Below are 19,209 nucleotides of genomic sequence, written 5' to 3'. Positions count from 1 at the left end.
ACAATACGCCAATTAGCACAAATGGTAAGTTCCGACAGTGCCTACAAGTGTGCCTACTGGCCGCTAGATGGCAATACTGGTTTCATATGTATACACCTGGTATATTGGGATATTGAAGCGTTTTTTTTTTCACGTCTGCCGTATTTTTAAACAACAAAAATGTTTTTCTTATTTTGAAAGCATTTTACGCGTTTTCAAAAAATGAAATTTAAGAAATACACACAGAAAAACAGTGCTCTCCATTCTGGTCATATTATTTCATCATGCCTATAACAGTGCTGCTGTCATACTTTTTTGGAGCATTTTTATCGACAAAATTAGATTTTTATATGTTTACACCATAATTAATACCCTGCACAATCTGATAATATGAAACACTGAATCCTAACCTGCTGACTGCTACACAAAGAGGTAAGGTTAATGCACAGGAATACGTGGCTCATTCCGCTCCAGAACAGTGGCTTATTCCGCCCCATATGATCTGGAATAAAAGATCGAACCTAGAGCCTCTCGCCCCCGTCCGACATTACCACTATACTCTAAGGAGAATCATACACATCACACACACACGCTAAATAATGTCACCGCGATCACACTACAACCACACTTAAAATTGTTATAAAGACTCGCACACCTACACTCGCCACACTCACATTAGAAATAAGTGAGAAATGTAAATTATAAGACAATAAACCTCTCAAGTTTATTTAAATAGAAAAGCTCTGTTTCTTTCGTGTCTAAAAACCTAACCCTGGCACAGGCTGAAGCGTCCGCTGAGACGAAATATAAGGGAGGGAAAACAGATCGTTACAAGTTTATACGACGAGACGCAAAGGTATTTTAAGAAAATATCACCCCCACTTCTGCCTCTATAGTGAAGCCATCTACAAGGAGGTGGATAACCACAAAAGTATATGCGATCACACGCGCCCATCGGAATCTACCCAGCTTACAGTCGACGCAAAGCACTACTAAGAGTGAGGTCTACTGCGTTCAGCTCTTAAAATTATTGGAATACTGATAGATCTTCCAGGAATCTTGTTAGCCAGGGGATTTGAATGAAAGGCTGGATGCGACATCTATTCTATTCAAAATTAAAATTGAATGTATAGTATCACATTTTATGAAATTTTCAGTGTTTGGAAAATTTAACAAAACTAACTTTTAGTACTTCCCACAGTTATGTAACGTATCGGGACACAATACCATGGAGTGAAGTCAGAGTGCCGATTTGCCCACCCTTCTTCAACCCATTTATGGGAATTTAAGGGTGCTAGCTTTACCACTCTATGGGGAATGGGATCTTGGGGACACTAAGAGAGTTGTGGCCCATTTTGTTGATTATTGGTTCGTTAATAGAAACTGACGCTCGTTTGTAAAACTACTAACTAGATCTTTTACCCATTCTTATGGGAACTCATCTAGTTAGCGATAGAAAAGAAAGTGTGTCGGTTTTAAAGAAATTGCGAAAGGATAATCAATTGGTTTTCTTTTATAAAAGTGAATGTTGAAGCTCGTTTTGGAAATTTAAAGAAAATAAAAAGAATACAATTTAAAAAAAAAATGAGAAAATATAGTTTTTAATCAAATCTATAATAAGCTGTACAATAATTTTTTCATACGTAAACACGTAAGTGTTAAAATTATTGGAATGAGTTAATATACGCACAAGAATGGTTCGAAATTAAACAAGATATTCTTTCATGATTGATCAATAACTATTAAAATACGTTGGTGTAGTTATCAAATAAATTCACAAACTACGTTGTGGAATAAGGCTTATAAAGTGATTTTAATCTAAAGCAAATCATGGAGATGATATTTTTACATGCCCGCGTTAAAACAGATTTCGGTTTAACATATTATTTTTATCATATGCATGATAGTATTTGATCCAATAGAACTCCTTTTTTACCAATCTTGATGTTCAACTTTGCCATGGCTTCATTTTTTACATAAATTTTTGGTTTACATTTATTTTGCAATGACAAAACCAACAAAGCATCAAGAAAATCGTAAAAAGATTTCGTTTCAAAAAGGAAAGCTGAAATTGAAAAAAATATCGAAAGTAATTCATAACGGAAAAATTGAAGCTATTGTAAATAGTATCTTTGGGTAAAACGCTGACGATGAGTGGCTGCTGAATGGGTTATGTTAAACATTCATTGATAAATGCTTTATTTAATTCAAAAATATTTCACGTTATACAGTTAAGCTTTCAGATCTATTGCAGTGCACATAACACAGTGCAGATAATGAAGGCAGAGAACGAAGAGGGGAGGGACTAAGACGAAAACCAAAACCCATAAACGATAATGGAGAGTATTTTAAAGATTTTGAAACGTTTGTCGATTGCCGAAGATCATCAAGGCGCCCCTGGAGTCACCATTCGGGGGCCACACTGAGGTTCCCAAGTAAAAATAACTCGTATTGGCTAAGTCTTCATCCACGACATAGCCAAGATATATCTAAAACGTTTTTTTAAGTGTGGCTCCTTGACGCGAGCGGGACTTTAATTTTGGTTTGAAGTCCACATTTTTCGTCTTCAAGCCAAAATCAAGGACACCGACAACATAAGGCTCTAAAGACCTCCGTAGGTCACCACTAATCCGCTATAAATTTTACAGAATGTTTATATTATTTATGTCCATGGTAGTTATTCCTTATGCATTAACAATTTTGTTTAAATTCAATCATTATTTTTTTAGGATTGCAAATCTAAAAATAGTATCTTTTTTTTCCTGTCGCCAACCGTTTACTAGATACGTGTAAAAAATCGCAGTTTTATTGTTTTCACGGAAAATTTTATATACTTGTAGTTCTTGAGACTGACAAATTCCGAATTTTGAATAACCAAATAATTTATTATAAAATTACAAGTTCTATCGGTTGTAAAATTTTAATCCCTAGCAGATGTAAACTGATTGGCCCCAGCCTAGCTACCTGATTCCTGGAAATGGCAGGCCATGCCGTTGGGGACCATTGTTCGTAGAGGTCATGGTATAATGGAAAATACAATTTATAAAGGAACAATTTCGTAATTTTCACCCTAGAAAATATTAAAGCCCCAAATTGGTAATACAACTTTGCTTCGATTTTTTTTTTACTTCTCAAGACATAAACTTATCGTCTTAAGACAGTTCCACGAAATATTTTCACTTGGGACTGAATGCGGGATAGTGGTGATGGTGAGTTTCAGGATGGTTAGGCAGATTTCACTAATCAAAGAGCTGGTCAGCAAGAACATCTGCGACAAACGGTAAGCAATGCAACAGCAACTGTGCCTGTTGACGATGCTTTGGCTAGCATAAGCTATTTGCAGCCAACCACCTCGACAGAAATACCGTGGGAGAGAATAAAGTGGGACATTACAATAAAAGAGGAATTAGTGCATCCCTATTATGAAATTGCGAAGTTTGAAACGAAATGAGGAAAAGGATACAATTTAAGTGCAAAATTTGCAGAAAATGATCCTAATATATAAAATTCGCACTAATAGATCTTATCGTTAAGCTGAAAGACATAAGGACTCATCTGCATATCACAGAAGGACTAGAAAATCCAACACCACCAGATCCTCTAAAGGTGGGTGACCTTAGACCACCAGGGGCAGAGGTTTAGGAACCAAAAAGGCGATTTAAATGTACATATTATCGGAACAGAGATGCTATGTGCTTTTATTTTTTGACAGAGAAATGTGGGCAAAGTGTGAGGAGAGAACATCATAGAATCTTCTTACTTAAATATCTAGAACTAGCTACAAGAATAAATAAGATATGTAGAACCAACACTAAGGCATTGCCTGCCCAAAATGAACATGACAAATGATCTTATCATGGAAAATACCCTTGGTTCATCGATACATTAACACCGTCAATATTAGATGAGATTGTAGACTTTCAACGGCAGAGACTTGATGTCCTTATCGTCAGACTGCGTCTGTATAAGAAAATTAGTGCACGAAGCGAGGGGCTGGTCACCCAAAGCCCACTTCTCAACATGAATGGGGAATTGGAAGAAGCAAAGTAAGAGTTATTACCCCAAAAAAAGGAAGATTATATATGAGCTGACATTCAAAGAGTTTGACAGAATGAGACATTATCAAAAAACGTCCACTCCATAGGACGTTCTCGCACAATTTCGGTAAAGGGCTTTCGGACACTCACTTTTTATAGGACTCTATAGGCCGAAAAAAAAATCTACACATAGAATTGATTCCCCTATTTTCGCGAAAAATTTCCTTATTTCCGCTGTTTCTACGGCATTTTGACCTAAGATATTTCTTTTGGTTTAAATATTCACATGCAATACTGAAATATCTGAAGTTAGCTACATTGCATGTGTGACATGCGATTCCTACTCTATCGAAATTTTTTGTGGATGATACCAATTCTACACTTGATGAGATATCAAAATTAAAGTTTGGAAAAATACTAAACTAAAACTAAGAAACGTTTATGTACTAATAAATTTTTAATAATATAAAAACAATCTAAGGTTTTTTTTGATAATTGTAAAATATTATTAGTATATAAACGTTCCTTATTTTTTTTCCAAACTTTCAGTAAGATGCGCACATCTTAAAACTGCCTTATGATAAGCACTCAAAATTTTAAATTATTAAAACGTTTATATTATCGCTAAAATCTGATAATTGCAGCCGAAGACAGGATTATGGTACTTTTTTCTTTTTAAAAGATGACTAAGATTTTCGGTTTTTAAAGCTTCCGATGAGCACTGAAAAAATCTTTAAAAAATGGCATTAAGCATGAAACATTAATGTAGAAGTGATTAACGTGGGAAATTGACTAAAAATATGGTAATATCACCGTGATCAATGTAACTAAATTTCAAAATACAGTGCAGCCTTTAAATAGGTGTTATATAAAATCCGAAATGTTGGTAGATTGTTGCAAATATTTTTTTGTCGTCGTAATCGAATGCGTAAGTGAATTGCAGATTTCTTTAATTTAATAGTATTAAATTTTAGGAATTAACAATTTAGAATTCAAAAAATATTGATAATCATATTAAAAATATGTAGTATTCCCTAATAATTATAATTTCATTGACGAACAATAATTTATAATGGTTCCATAATTTCATACTCTTTTAACACCAACGGCCTTCTCTTGATAATTAATTAAAATTTATCAACGATTTTTTGGCACTTATGGAAAATTTCCATGAATTATAATAAATTTTCACACATTTTATGAAGTTTTATAAATCACGAAAATCTACAGAAAGTTTTTTTTAACGTTGGTTTTAGGTCAGATTTTACAGCGGTATATGTTACAACATTGTTATTTTATAAAAAAAAAGATGCACAATAAAATTTCCTATAAGAATATGTACTTCTTAACGTCACTTCGCGAGAACAATTTATTAACGATCAAGAAATGAAGTATGGATTTTTTGTCCGAATCCTGAAAAAATTGTATTGGTTCAAAAGAATTATAATATACTAACCTTGAACGACAGGACTTGGTTGCGCATGTCTAGTACTAGACTGTGAATGACGACCTTGTCTTTCACCCTGTGTCGTCCTTCGTTGCCTAGTTGTAGCTACTAGATGCTCCTGCTCTCCAACTGCAAGATATAAGGACGTAAATGACATAAATGTCTTATTTGGAGGCGGTGCGCAGCATTGACAGTGCGCATGCGCGCTGCTACATACTGCTATATCAGTTTCTTTTTTTTATTCATGCTTCAAACACGTAATACAACGTGAGAAAGAACTTAATGTATACTCTTATTTATAATTGATGTGTTTCTCTTAAAAATATTTATGTAAGAAGGAATATTCATCAATCGCTGCCGAAGAGGTGAAAAAAGCACATGGAAATACAAAAATCTTTTCTAAACAAATACTGTTTTTTCCAAATGTTCATTTAGCTGAATACGATTGTATTGATTATACTAGACATAAAAGGTAGGAAAAACATTTCAATAGCATTCGAATTATTAGTTAATTCAAATAAATCAAACGGAATGACAAAGAAGTTGCTTTACTGCCATAATTTTTCTATGGACTCGAAAAGAATCAAGTGAATAAAGCCAAATAAAAAGAAAAGGATTTGGACCGTAACGGATATTTTTTTTACTTTAATGCTTTCCTTTTTACAGTTAGGTGACGTGTCAAATACAGAAAATTACAGACCAATAATCAGTTTGAACGCGCTGTATAAGATCTTTAACCCTTTCGGGCATACATTTTTCAGGAAAACGAGTTTTCATGAAAATGGGTACATAGGGGTTTTTGGGGTCGCTGATTACGAATCTGAACTCAGATTTTGAAAATTCAAGATAGCGGGTCCAATATGGCAGCTAACATTTGGCATATATTTTTTTTCTGAAAATTAGTATACGGGGGTTTTTGGGATCACTGATCACGAATCTGAACTCAAATTTCGAAAATTCAAAATGGTGAACTCAATATGGCGATTTAAATTTGGAATATTTTTGGATTTTCTTTTATAATTGGTATACAGGGGTTTTTTGGAGTCGCTAATCACGAATCAGAACTCAGATTTTTAAAATTCAAAATGGCGGATCCAATATGGTGGCCAAAATTTGGAAGTTTTTATTTTGAAAATTGGTGTACATGGGGTTTTGGTATCTCTGATCACGAATCTGAACTCAGATTTTGGACATTCAAAATGACGGGTCAAATTCAAAATATTTCTAAATTGTTTTTTGAAAGTTCGCACAGGCATGGGGTCGCTGATCTTGAATCTGTATTCAAAATGACAAATATTTAGAATATTGAGATTTGAAAAAATATACACCTACTCACCTAAAACATAGATTAGTACTAATTTTCTGAATTTTCAAAATCTAAATTCAGATTCGTGATCAGTGACTCCAAAAATTCTTGTAAACTAATTTTTTTTCAAATCCAGAAAACTTTATTATTTTGACCGCCATATTGGATTCGTCATTTTTTATTTTCAAAGTCTGATTTCAGATTTGTGATCCGCGACCCCAAAAAGCTCTGTATACCAATTTTCAGAAAAAAATCCAAAAATATTCCAAGTTTCGGTCGCCATCTTGGATCCACCATTTTAAATTTCCAAAATCTGAGTTCATATTCGTGATCAATGACCCCAAAAACCCCTGTATACCAATTTTCAGATAAAATACAAAAATATTCCCAATTTCGGCAGCCATTTTGGATCCGCCATTCTGAATTTTCAAAATCTAAGTCCAGATTCGTATTCAGCGACGCCAAAAGCCATTAAAGCTGTTTCAAATGACAGCATTGTACGAAGTATTGGGGCTGCCTGGAGAGAAATGTATGAAAATGATGGCTCGAGAAGAGGTGCATCAAGCTGTAAAGAGAACCTGCTATTTGACGGATAGTTCTTTAAAGATGCAGCAGCCCATCAGCGCGTTCAGGCGATGGCCTCGATTGATTATAGGGAAACTTTTGATGCAACCTCCTGACTTATCATCTGTCTGTTGGTAAGCTTGAATATTCATCCGCACATAGTGAGATGCATAGAGGGATGATGCTCCTTTGGAAAACTATAACTACTATCTCGTCTGAAAATTTTTGCATGATAACGAACAAGTTCACTTTCCAGAGGGACATCTTTCCGGTTAATATCGTTAACTCTCTGCTCTTTGGCGTTGCGCTTGTGCCTTTATCACTCGCATTGAGCATTTCTCTAGGATACCTCTGCAAAGATACTAATTATAGCGAGCATTAGGCAAATTAAGTATTTTATATAGATGATCTGAATATATATGCTTCTATTGAAGGGAAGCTTCACAGGACAGATTATCTGTCGGCATTGAAAAGGGTATCTGCGACTAACATGGTTGCTGTTCTGGTTTTAATCTACTCGTGTGGGGTTGTTGAATGGATGAAGAACGATCTTACGGCTATCCGCATTCATAACTCAACATAAGGGAAGTAGTACTTAGAAGCGGGTAGAGGCACCTTCTTCGACTCGGGTGGGGCTCTTCAGCTGACGAATAACGGTCTTACGGCCTTTGATATCACCAAGCATAGGATCAATCATATGCATTAGCCGTTGAGCAGGCTACAGACCCTTGAACTGAATTTTAAAATCAGAAAAGAGAAGAATGCATTACCTAATCTAGATGATTTATTTCTAAAAGCTGTCATGAATACATCAATATCTAAAAATTTCCATCAACAGCTACTCAACAAGAAAATCCAGTGACAATTTTTTAAAACAAAGAAGATCTGTTCTTTTCGAAGAAGTAAACTTTCTCCTTTCCGGAGATTATCATGAGCTTATTAGTAGCAGAGCATTTTATTTTCGAATTCTAGCACTGTTTCATTTTCTGCTTAGTATACCGTGACCGCATTTTACGTCAACAATTTTCCAGAAATAGGTGCAGAGTGTATCATGAAAACCTTAAACCTTAAACTTTAACCTTAAACCATTAACACATACTACCTGGGTATCGCACTAACGAGAGAACGGTGAATCTAGACAGACAAAAGCTATTCCTGAGAGTGTTCCTTCACCAGTTTTTGCACTTTTGAGGTATTAGCCGCGACCCCGACTTTCCGAATGCTTCGAGAGTTATAGAGCCAATTGTCCAAGACCTGAAGTGTCATATTTTCTGAAACTATGATTTTCGAAGAGCAGTCTTCATTGCACACTCGATACCTAACATCGTTCTCTAAGCCTTCCAGAAATGGACCATATTCGTGATGGCATTGTCAGCTCCCACCGAATACAATATCACTGCCAATGAGAAGAAGTAGAAGAGGTACCGATATATTAAAATGGAGCTCTAATGACTGTATCCAAACTATTCAGTTTAAGTAATTGGCCTTGTGCACAGTGCTCTTGGAGGTGTAAACCTATCACCAAAGACATGACAAGGTACGTGCGAAATGTATGCAGAAAGCTCTCATGCTTGGATCGCTTCATCCTCTCAAGACTTACGCGAGTTTCGCCGGGCTGTCGTTGTGATTTCGTTGCGCCAGTGACCACCCATCTCATAATCGTAAGACGTGGCCATATGTGTAATATTCCGCGGTTCTACTAGGAGTCAATATTATTTTTGCAGATGGCAGTGGCTTCCAGCGTTGCTAGTCTAAACTTTTTTTAAACTATATATACTATGTATACTACTACTACCTTGAACTGATGTTGAACGTCCGACGTCTTGTTGGCCACCTTGTTCTGCAAAATATAATATAGGGATATTTATTAAAGACTTTTTTCAATGAATGCCGAAAGTTTGATATTGGTCCGAATATAATTTTTAATTCACTTAATGTTAACACATAATGACAGAAACAGGTATATCATGTTAAGGCGCTAGCTCTGTAACACCAGGCGCGGGTCAAGAGAAGTCACGTGAGGCTTGAGACGGCGGAAGAGTGCGGCAAATTAAGTTTATATTAAAAAAATTGTTTCAGTGGGGTTTTCAAGCTCACTGATTACAAATTCGACGTCAAAAACATTTAAAGCAAAATGATGGATCCAATACGTTGGCCATGTATGTTAAATAAACTTTTGATTCAGTCAGTAACATAACTTGGCCCATTTTGTAAACGTTTTATACTTTTAGTCAGCTTTTCGCTGTTTTGCTCCATTAATGCGGCTTCGAAAAATTATATATTTTACAGGCAAAGTCTATAATCCAGGCCTTATATATAATGCCTGGAAATTTCAGGCAAACTATGAAATCGAATACTTATTATATACACTTCCTAGGCATTCTATATAATTCCTAGGCATTACACTAGGCATTATATGAATTAGCACACATTTGCTCGCTGTTTATGATAACATAGCATACTGGAATTAAATTTTGATTGGTACTTAATTTTTTACGCAAAAATACTTATTGGTTTAAAACTTTATTTTTCAGAAACATTTAAGAAAACCTTCTCCTATTAAAAAATCGTAAACTGTATCATCAATTTTTGGTTAACAATTTTGGACAGATTTTGACGCATTTTTAAAAATAAAATTTTCTTAAATTTTGAAAGGATTCATAACAGGTCATTTTTCACTGAATTGTTTTAATCATTTTCTACTCTATAATAAAGTTGATTCTTTTCTAATTTTCAGAAGTCCTATTTTTAAGATACATTTATAAAAAAGGTCTCGAATCGGTGCATAAGTAGAAATATATTTTTGCAAATTTTATTTCGAATTTCTCATATTATGTTTTTTATTCCAGATGAAATTCAGCATTTTTCTTCGAAATTAGTCATAAAGGAGGAATATAAATGTTTTTTTTTAATTTTACCCCTATAAGTATATTTTTGTGCTGATTATGATTTTTTTCCTTGTTATCATGAAAAGGTTTATAATATTATTTTCTATTGATAATAATTAGAAGTTTTTAACAAAATTATTTAAGTATTCTACCAATAAAATTATTTGTAGCCATTTTATTTTAGTACAGAGTTAGAAAGTCGCGACTTTTTCTCGGTTTTGCCTAATTTTTTACCTTGGTATTGCATAATAATAATAAATTTTATTTAAGAAAAATAAATGCTGAAACAAAATATGATTGTTTTATTCATCTTATTTATCAATGCTAGACAGTTGATTTATTTTGCGGTAAATTATGAACCTGTTATTTTCCACACTTGCATAAATTATTACCTCCCTATGAGTACAAAGCGGACAATAAGTTGATAATTTCAGAAAACCGCAACTATCTAACATCATAAGGCATAGAAAAAAATAGTTACGAATAATTTTTAATATTTTCGGAAAAAAAACTTTCTACTATTCAAAGACGATTATTTTTGGAAAGTTAAATTAATTATTAACTATTTATTCCTTTTTTGTATTATTGGCAGCTTTTATTTTATAACTTACGAAAATAGTAATTAGCGACAAAATCTCGAAAAACACACTTTTTCACTTCAAAATAATTTTCTTGATTAAAAGTGAGACTATCCAGTTTTGCCTCAAAACTACTCGTAATTACTTTTAGTCAAAAATTCAACCATTAAAGTTTTCTTTAAAAATTTATCTTCCTCGCTTGGAGATTTGAAACGTGAAAAGGAACTCCAGTGCACCGAAAAATTCGACCATGGATTTTTGGTAATCAATCCGCCCCTGCTGCGCTTAATTCTTTTAAAAACATTTAGTCTATTTTTTCACATCTGTCAATATTAGACCATGTCCCCTTGTTTTTGAGATTACCATGCGGGTTTGTATAGGATGATCTCAGTTTTGAAAAAAATGAAAAATAGCACTTCTCATTAACTTCTGGTTGATTAGTGTGCAGTCATTTCTCATGGCATTTTCAAGAAACAAGTTTACCCAATAACTTTCAATGCTGACGCCCCCAGCCGCCTTGCATTGTGATCGGCGAATGTCCCATAACATGTGAAGTATCAGTTTTATGTAAAACCCATGCAAAGATGGTATATTTCAGCATGTCCTGTAAACTAATTATTTATGCTCGATAAGTGCCAAATTTTGGAACAACCGAGTCATCGTGGCTCAGACGGTATTGTGATTATCTTATTTTCCAACACTGTAGTCTTGGCAGTCATCTTGATACGGTTTCGTTTCCCAAAGCGAGGTTAAATGTATTTTTCAGACTGTGTTGAATATTTCTAACTTAATAAATTTTGCAACAATCGAAAGTATCTTAATTTTTTTAGACAATTATTCCTAGTTTAATCCTATAAAGTGTTTTCGTCTTGAGTTAACGATACAGTCGACGAATGATAAATGTAAAAGTCTTTGTTTGAGAAATTTTACGATGTTTTGAACAATTTTTGTCCACTTCAACAATTATTTTTTCCTGTAAATGGTGGAAAGTCATTTCTCTCTGAAATTAATATAACAGATAATGAATTTTATGCTGATGTAGGCTGTGATAGGTAGTTAGCAATGATTTAAGAAATTATTCTCATTTGGTCCTTCTTTTCGTTGCAAAATATGTTAAATTATAAATTTTATTCTGGATACTAATCAATATTTGTTACATAAAAGTGACATTTTTCTGTTTTTTTTTTGCAATTTTAGACACAATACAAGGAGATTGGGCCACCGAAATTACAAGTAATTAGGATAACAGATTGGAAAACAATTGGATTTCATTTTCCCGAAAGGAATTACATTTTGGGAAGTGTGATCAATGGCCGAAAGTGAAATGAGCGGGGTGAGCGTGGAACCAATGCACCTTATACTATATCAATTCCGGTGTCGGTACCAATGGACTTCTTACCCGAAGTTCTACGAGGAAGGAGCCTCTTTAGGTCTCATTGATCCACCTGTCATTGAAGACGAATTTTGAATGAAAGAAGTGTCATTCAAAGGAATCCACTCTCTATGGATTCTCATCATTAGTCAGTTAAAACTGTCATAAATCAAACTATCTAAATTGATTAGAATTAAGATAGTTAGACGTAACCCAATTCGAAATATAGGCCCAGTTTGACGCTCCAAGTGGAAGTATTGTCCCTACTCTGCGGCTGTTTATTCTACTTGCTTCTACGTAGCCACTCCTTAAGATATTATATTTTGCTTTTGTATAAGCTTCAGCCCCTAAATTTAAGGTCTTGCCTCTATATTCTTGAGCTTTACTCATGTCTTATTTAAAGCTCCATATTCTCCGTAGAATTTTTAAATTTTCTTTTAACGCACTTACATTTTAACATACACAATATGTGGCGTCGTTGCCTCGACGCCTGCGCCCTCGTGACAGATACTTTGTTGCTTTCTCTAAAATTCCATTTTGGCCCAATATGTTAGCTGTAAGCAAAAGTTAACAGCGTTCAAAATGAAATAATTAAAAATTGCATACTTTTTAATTTGATCAATTATAAATTCAAAGCAATAAAGATTTGAAGATTTAATATTGAAAATTAAAATAAATTTTTCTAAGTTGAAGCATCTGGAATTCTAGAAGTAAAAATTGTTATTACAGAACATAATTATAATTTGAACTTCAAGCTAATTAGGCAAATTTTTACAAAATCAATTAAATTTTTAAATTGCTAATGAAACTTTCCCAAATTCAGCCAACTTTCTTTAAATTTAAAAACATAAAAACAGAATAACCGTGTTTCTAGAAACCAGAAAGCTTATCCCCGGAGTTAATAGTTGCCTATTGGCTTCTTCATACCTCATCTAGCCGGCTTGGGCAGGCTGCAGTGATGCAACGTACCGCGACTTTTTCAACTACGCATGCACCAAAAAGTTCGGATCTATTTGAAATCAGTAGTTACTATTATTGATAATACAGATAAATATTCAAAAGAAATTTTCTATTGAAAAAAATTAATTAAATTAAATTTGAGATATGATTAATTTATTAATAATGTAATATTAAATGCTTATACTTTGTGATTTAAATGGACCGGCACTTTTCTGTACATGTACAGTAGAAAAATTCCCGGTCAGTTAGTATCACTGGCTGAGTGGCTGCCAGACCGAGCCAGCTAGATGAAATATAAAAGAGCCATTAGGCAACCTTAGAGTTTAATCTCCAAACTTCTGAGAAATCATCTATTGAAGTTGGTATTTGCAAAAACGAAAAAAAAAACAATAAGAATATATGAGAATTCAAACAAACTCTCTGCATTTTAATTAAAATAAAATTCTTATTCTCTCAATTAAAAAAAAAATATTAACGCGCATTAAAGTGGACGTGTGGGGCAACTGCGTGCAAATACGTGTGTATGCCGCAAATGTGTGAAAAAGGACCAAGGTTCTCTCAAAGACAACGAAAAAGACATCATCTCAAAATCGCCGCTTCAGAAAAAGGGAAAGCTGGGCTATCCCAGGGCCATTGACAGTCTTTTTTCTAATTGTGATAACAATAAAGATTAGCGAGGGGGTTCCATGAGTACTGTATAAATTTAATTCGCACTATGAATTATGAAACCTTAAAACATGTATAATTTCATTGAAATTGTGAAAGATGAAGTGATGTTTGTAAACACGGTATAAATTAAAATCTTTTTTCTACTTCGTGCTTTGGGGGTTGATTGAACAAATTTGAATGGCAATTCTTAATACTAATATTTCGTTGTTTATTTTAAATATAAGCATTCTCTCACTAATGGCCAAAAATAGCATCCGAGGATAAGTATAATTAAATACAGTAGGACTCGTCGGATCGGGACGGATCGGGTCTACACTTGCGATCAGGCAGGTCGCAGAAACAAATCTAGCTACAAATCCTGGTAGTGACGTAACTCAAAATGTACAAGGCCCTAACATTTCAGCGGTCGTCACAAGCCGGTCAATTTTCTTGCACACAGCACTGAATTCCGTCGTTCGGTCCCTGCTGCGTTTTTACGCGCGTGAGCCTATCTATCACGGCCAGTGGAGAAGTTTATGAGTAGGGACTACATCCCTCCGAGGATTCCGATGCGACAGGTCCTACTGTAACGTCCTACAAAAATAATAAAAGAAGCTTGCATTGGACATCGTTCAGTTTTTGTGGCTTCCGCAGCCCACTGGATATTTTAAGTAGAAATAAAAATTAAGGAAATAAAACCAGTCATTAATAAATACAGAAACAAATTATTGGATTGTAACACGACTAACGAAAGAAGCGTATCAAGGTTAAGTAAATGGCAATGTGCTTAAAGGCAGGCGAAAAATACTTTATAAAGAGAGTTTTAATAGAGTGAATGACACCTGAAACAAAAGACCTTGTATTCTAAAGGGTGAGAGTGGCGAACTTCATATGATTACTCTCTGAGGCTCTTCACTTAGGGTTATCTCTAGAGAAATTGATCACCAACCTGGCTCAGATTAGTGTTGCAGAATAAAAGTGTTAAATCTGAAAATCTATAGCCCCACCCCTCAAAGATTACTCGGATCCTCACCGTGTGTAACATTATTTTTGATCACGTTATTAAATAAAATTCCAATTAAAAGTTTTTGCTGAAATAGGCTGAAAATTTAAACTTTATCAAACAAACAAAAAATGCTCAATGTTCAAAACAAAAAGATCATTTAAAGTCAACTTTTAATGATCCGGCCGTCATTTGTTGTATGTGAGATAGTAAATTTGAGAACCTTTAGAACTTAACGATCTGCCTACGTGATTTTCACTACAAACTTTTAAAGAGGCAATTTGAGTGAAGGTTTTAAGTGACAAATTAAGAATTCCTGAGACTCCCAAGGATGAGTTATCTCAGCCTCCAAGAAAGCAATTAGCATTGTTGAAGCACATCTGCTCGTGCCTAAACGGACGACGAGTGAATGAAACTCTCCTCTTTCAACGTTACAATCTACGAATATCACGTGCTACTGCCTTGTTTTCATTCCCGTCGAAACATTGCGGTAGGTTCAGTCACGCACGCCAGTACCTTCTCACTCCTTCTTAAGCGCGCGCTCTCTCCCTCCTTTTAACTCTTCCTTCTCACCTACTCCTATCTTTTTCTCTCCTACTCAGGCGCACAGGTTAACAAAAAAATGCATACAATTTTTACAAAATCTCGGTCATGCGATTCACGCATGCGCGTATATTAATTTCCGGTAAGAGTATGTCCCATTTTAACGGTTAAAGTGAACCTTCTACGCGTTAAAGTAGAGTCGCTTATCGTTCAAACGACTCTTGGTTAAACGACTCGCAATTTCACCGTTGAAGGATCTGTTTTCTAACTTAATTCTCAAGCAATGGCACTTTAACCGTAAAAGTATTCCTTCATTGTTTAGAGGAAATGTCTGAGAGTACAGCCTTTCTTCAATTGGTATCGCTCTACTCTTTTGTGTTCCACGCAAGCCTTTCTCAGTTCCTTTTTGGCTTACATCTCCTTCGGATACAAAGATTAACATTGTCCCAAGGATTATCTTCGGGCGGACTACGTTTATTCGTGACAATTTTTCTCCAATTTTCGCGTTATCACCGAGTGCCGACTGTAGTTTTAACGTGTCATTTCTTTAGTTTTTCTCCTTGGTTCGCGTATCAAGTGACAAGAGCGAAATATTAAGTGTTTTCCGGGGCTCTCCTGTTTGTTAAGCGGAATTTTATAAAAAGTTAGTTCTCCGCTTAACGGATTAGTTCCCTTTCCGTAAAAACGGTACCGACCGTAAATTGGGCACTTACCTAACGACAGGGTATCTTCAGGAAATGAAGCCACCAGAATCGGCGATTGCTCGCGCACACACTTAACGCATTGTAGCGTTTCCTACTGGGTTCTAAAGTCCTTACGTGTACGGGTAAGGAAACGATAACCATCTTTTATGACAACAAGCGGCCTTAATCTACGCCCTAATCGCAGGATGCGACTGCGTTGGTCATTGCAGGCTTTGGAGGCCCTACTTACCCCTGAAGAGAGAGAGCAACGGGCCGCTGCTCGATCACTCACTGCCACCAAACGTACGCGTTAGATAGCTGTGCGACGAGTAAAGCGCGCGGCAACACGACGCGCTAGGAAGCGCAAGGAGGAAGAACGGCGCGCAGCAGGAGGTGCTAGCAAGGAGAGCGGAAAAACAGGCGAGGTGCGAGGATAAAGAGCGCTCTGATCTAGCCGCGGCTATCGTTGAACCGCATGATTCCGCCGAACTGGCTATTTTTCGGCCGGGTGCCTGGAACTTGTTAGAAATTCGTCGTGGTAGTTAGGGTACTCATGATCCTTGAAAATGCTGACCAGCCCCTAATCGTGCTAACCCTCTGTCATTTCTGGTAACCCGGTTCTTTCGCGAGCCGCGGTTCGTCTTCCCGCCGATTAATCTGATTTATCAGGGAGAGTCATCAACTAGTCAATCCACTCTTCGGATTAAATGTCCGAATTTGTCGCCCTCTCCTTTTACCGCTTCCGCACCAACTCCATATTCTTAGCGAACCTCCCCCGCATCCACTCTACGCATACCGACGGTTAGCTTCCTTTCCTCTCATTCATCTTCCTTACCACTCCCCCATTCAACCACGCTCAAGCACTGTTTATCTTTCCCCGCCCCACACAAGTCCATACTAACGGAGCAGATAAAACAATATGAGACTTAAGTTTAAAGTAGATAAATCAAATGATGAAAGGATTGATGTTCCAATTCAGAGAACCATATCGACTCACAAGTATTTCTGTATTTGTTCTGCCCGAAAAATATTACCGTCATTCCAGAAGAAGCTCGTTTTTAATCTTTTATTAAGATAAAAATCCATATACCAGCAGGTAATCGGTGTTGCCAAAGTCATTTAAGCACAAATCGGTTCTATGAGGAAAACGTTAGCCTCTTAAACGTACATTCTAATTTTTCAAATCGTATCGCTTCGGAGTTCACAACAATAGTGGAGAATCTGTTCATTAAAGATGGTTCTACAATTTATGATGAAATTGGAGACTTTAATATTCGAAAAATAATTTATTTTCCTGACAGGCTTAACATGGAAGAATATTATATAAAGCAAAGCAGGCAGACCCATACAGCCACTCAAGCACGCGTTTGGTTGCTTCTTAAACTTCGCTTAGGCAATTATAATAAACTGTTGGCTTTCATTCTTCGAATAGAATACGAACAGCTTGTGTTACCTTATCGCTTTGGGATTACAGCTTCGATCAGAGATGACCTTATAAAAGACCACAGAACTGAAATTGCTACACCTCTGTTTAAGGCTCATGAACGTTAATTTTTAATCTGCGGCGGAATGTATTTACACAATAAAAAAAGTTCGAACAATAAGTTTCGAAGAATATCCTATTCAGGTCTGAATAAAGTTGCACTTTGTAAGCCCTTTTACAACTTGCACAAGTTTCGAGTACGTGGTTCATATGTTAGGACCGTATGCTGCGAATCTAAATGAAGCAGAGATTTTGAAAACCCGTATAAAAAATCAGGGCATTAATGCCTGCTTTTAAAGGGCAATGCAACTGTTTGAAAACAAAAGAATCTAACAAGTCCCTTTATGTAACGAAAATTCGTAGGGCAGATGTAGCTGTCTACGGAATACTGAAGAAAAAATACCGACTTCCATACCACAAATTGCACAACAAAGGACCCCGCACTAAATGTATGGGAAAATGGCTTTCGGTGGATTTAAAAATTTAAAAATTACAAAGTTTTAGCTAAATCCACCGAAAGCCATTTTCCCATAAATTTAGTGCGGGATCCTTTCTGCCGAATATTGGGACCTACTTCCGTAATGCATGATTCTTGAATAATCAATTAGAAAAAAGAATACATTCTGATGCAGAATTTTCCCATGAGATCACAAAAAGAATTAAGGTCAGACGAGATGTTGAGAACACTTTGGCTATTGAGGAAAAAGAAAAAGGATGGTTCCGAAAGAGACTTGTGTTTTGAAGTATCGCATCAGAAGATATGTTTCACTTTTCAGCTATGACTGATTAACACTTAAAAATTCTGCTCACTAGAACATCTCAATTTTCCGAGGAAGTGACATACTTAGCTTGAATGATTGATGATGATTTTTATATCAAATTATAAAACGTTAAAAAACAATCTAATCTATTGAAATTACAAGTTTAATCTCGTCACATTTCACGAAAAGTGTAACCGGTCCTTCATATTAAGTACATATTTTGATAAACGCAATTTTTAATGAATTTTTATGACTGTAAATGCAGCTTTGAAAACCCAATTATGTTGGTAAAAAATACATACGTTTGGGATGTAAATTTAACTTTTTGATTAAAAATTCAACATTAGTTCAAAAATTATTTTCGTATTGTTCAATATTTATCATCTGATTTAAAAATTAATTTTATTGGCTAAAACTTTGATTATTTTGACCTAAATCTATCAGAGGGTTGCGCCGACAGACTTTTTTAAAAATAAATTTCATGTTACGTGGATTAAAGGAAAATATGTAAGAATGCCTTAATTGCTTATTGTAGCGGTTGAATTAAGGGGTGAACTTGAGCATATTTAAAAAATGGATGACCTTTTGCTTTTCTTGTTGCTGAATCTAAAAGAGAAATCATGATATCGATACAACTTTTTTAAATTGTAGGATATGTAATGCAGATTAAGGAAAAAATTAGTAGGATACCATCTTGGTTTTCGTGGGTGGTAAAAACGATTCTCATAACAATTAATTCAACATCCTTAGCTGTATGGTTTAAAGTCCTTCAGATTCCTTAGCTGGATGGTTTTTCGCTATCATTATTCTTTCTGGGGTGGAAATGAAAAGCTAGAATCTGAAATGCAAAATATCGCAGAATAGAATTACAATCGCTTTTCGTGGGGGTTAAATATCATTTCGGCAACTATTTCTGCATTATTATCTATTGTTTGGATATTACCTCGTTCCCCAAAT

At 35.3% G+C, this 19,209-nt stretch overlaps 1 protein-coding gene across 1 annotated transcript in view; it reads right to left on the bottom strand.

The window, feature by feature from the left end:
• LOC117177740 overlaps window positions 1-9,009 on the bottom strand; it is a 32,970-nt gene extending 23,961 nt beyond the window's left edge. Inside the window, exons 1-2 of the mRNA XM_033368644.1 lie at window positions 8,934-9,009; window positions 5,473-5,592 (exon numbers count right to left, since the gene is read on the bottom strand). Of these exons, the coding sequence (XP_033224535.1) occupies window positions 5,473-5,592; window positions 8,934-9,009 (196 nt within the window). The remainder of the gene's footprint in view (window positions 1-5,472; window positions 5,593-8,933) is intronic.
• Between the last annotated feature and the right edge of the window lie 10,200 nt (window positions 9,010-19,209).

The sequence above is a fragment of the Belonocnema kinseyi genome, chromosome 1 (genome assembly GCF_010883055.1).
Source record: "Belonocnema kinseyi isolate 2016_QV_RU_SX_M_011 chromosome 1, B_treatae_v1, whole genome shotgun sequence".
Lineage (NCBI taxonomy): Eukaryota > Metazoa > Arthropoda > Insecta > Hymenoptera > Cynipidae > Belonocnema > Belonocnema kinseyi.
Note: the sequence above shows the minus strand (reverse complement) of the source record. Positions and strands in the feature narration are given on the sequence as shown.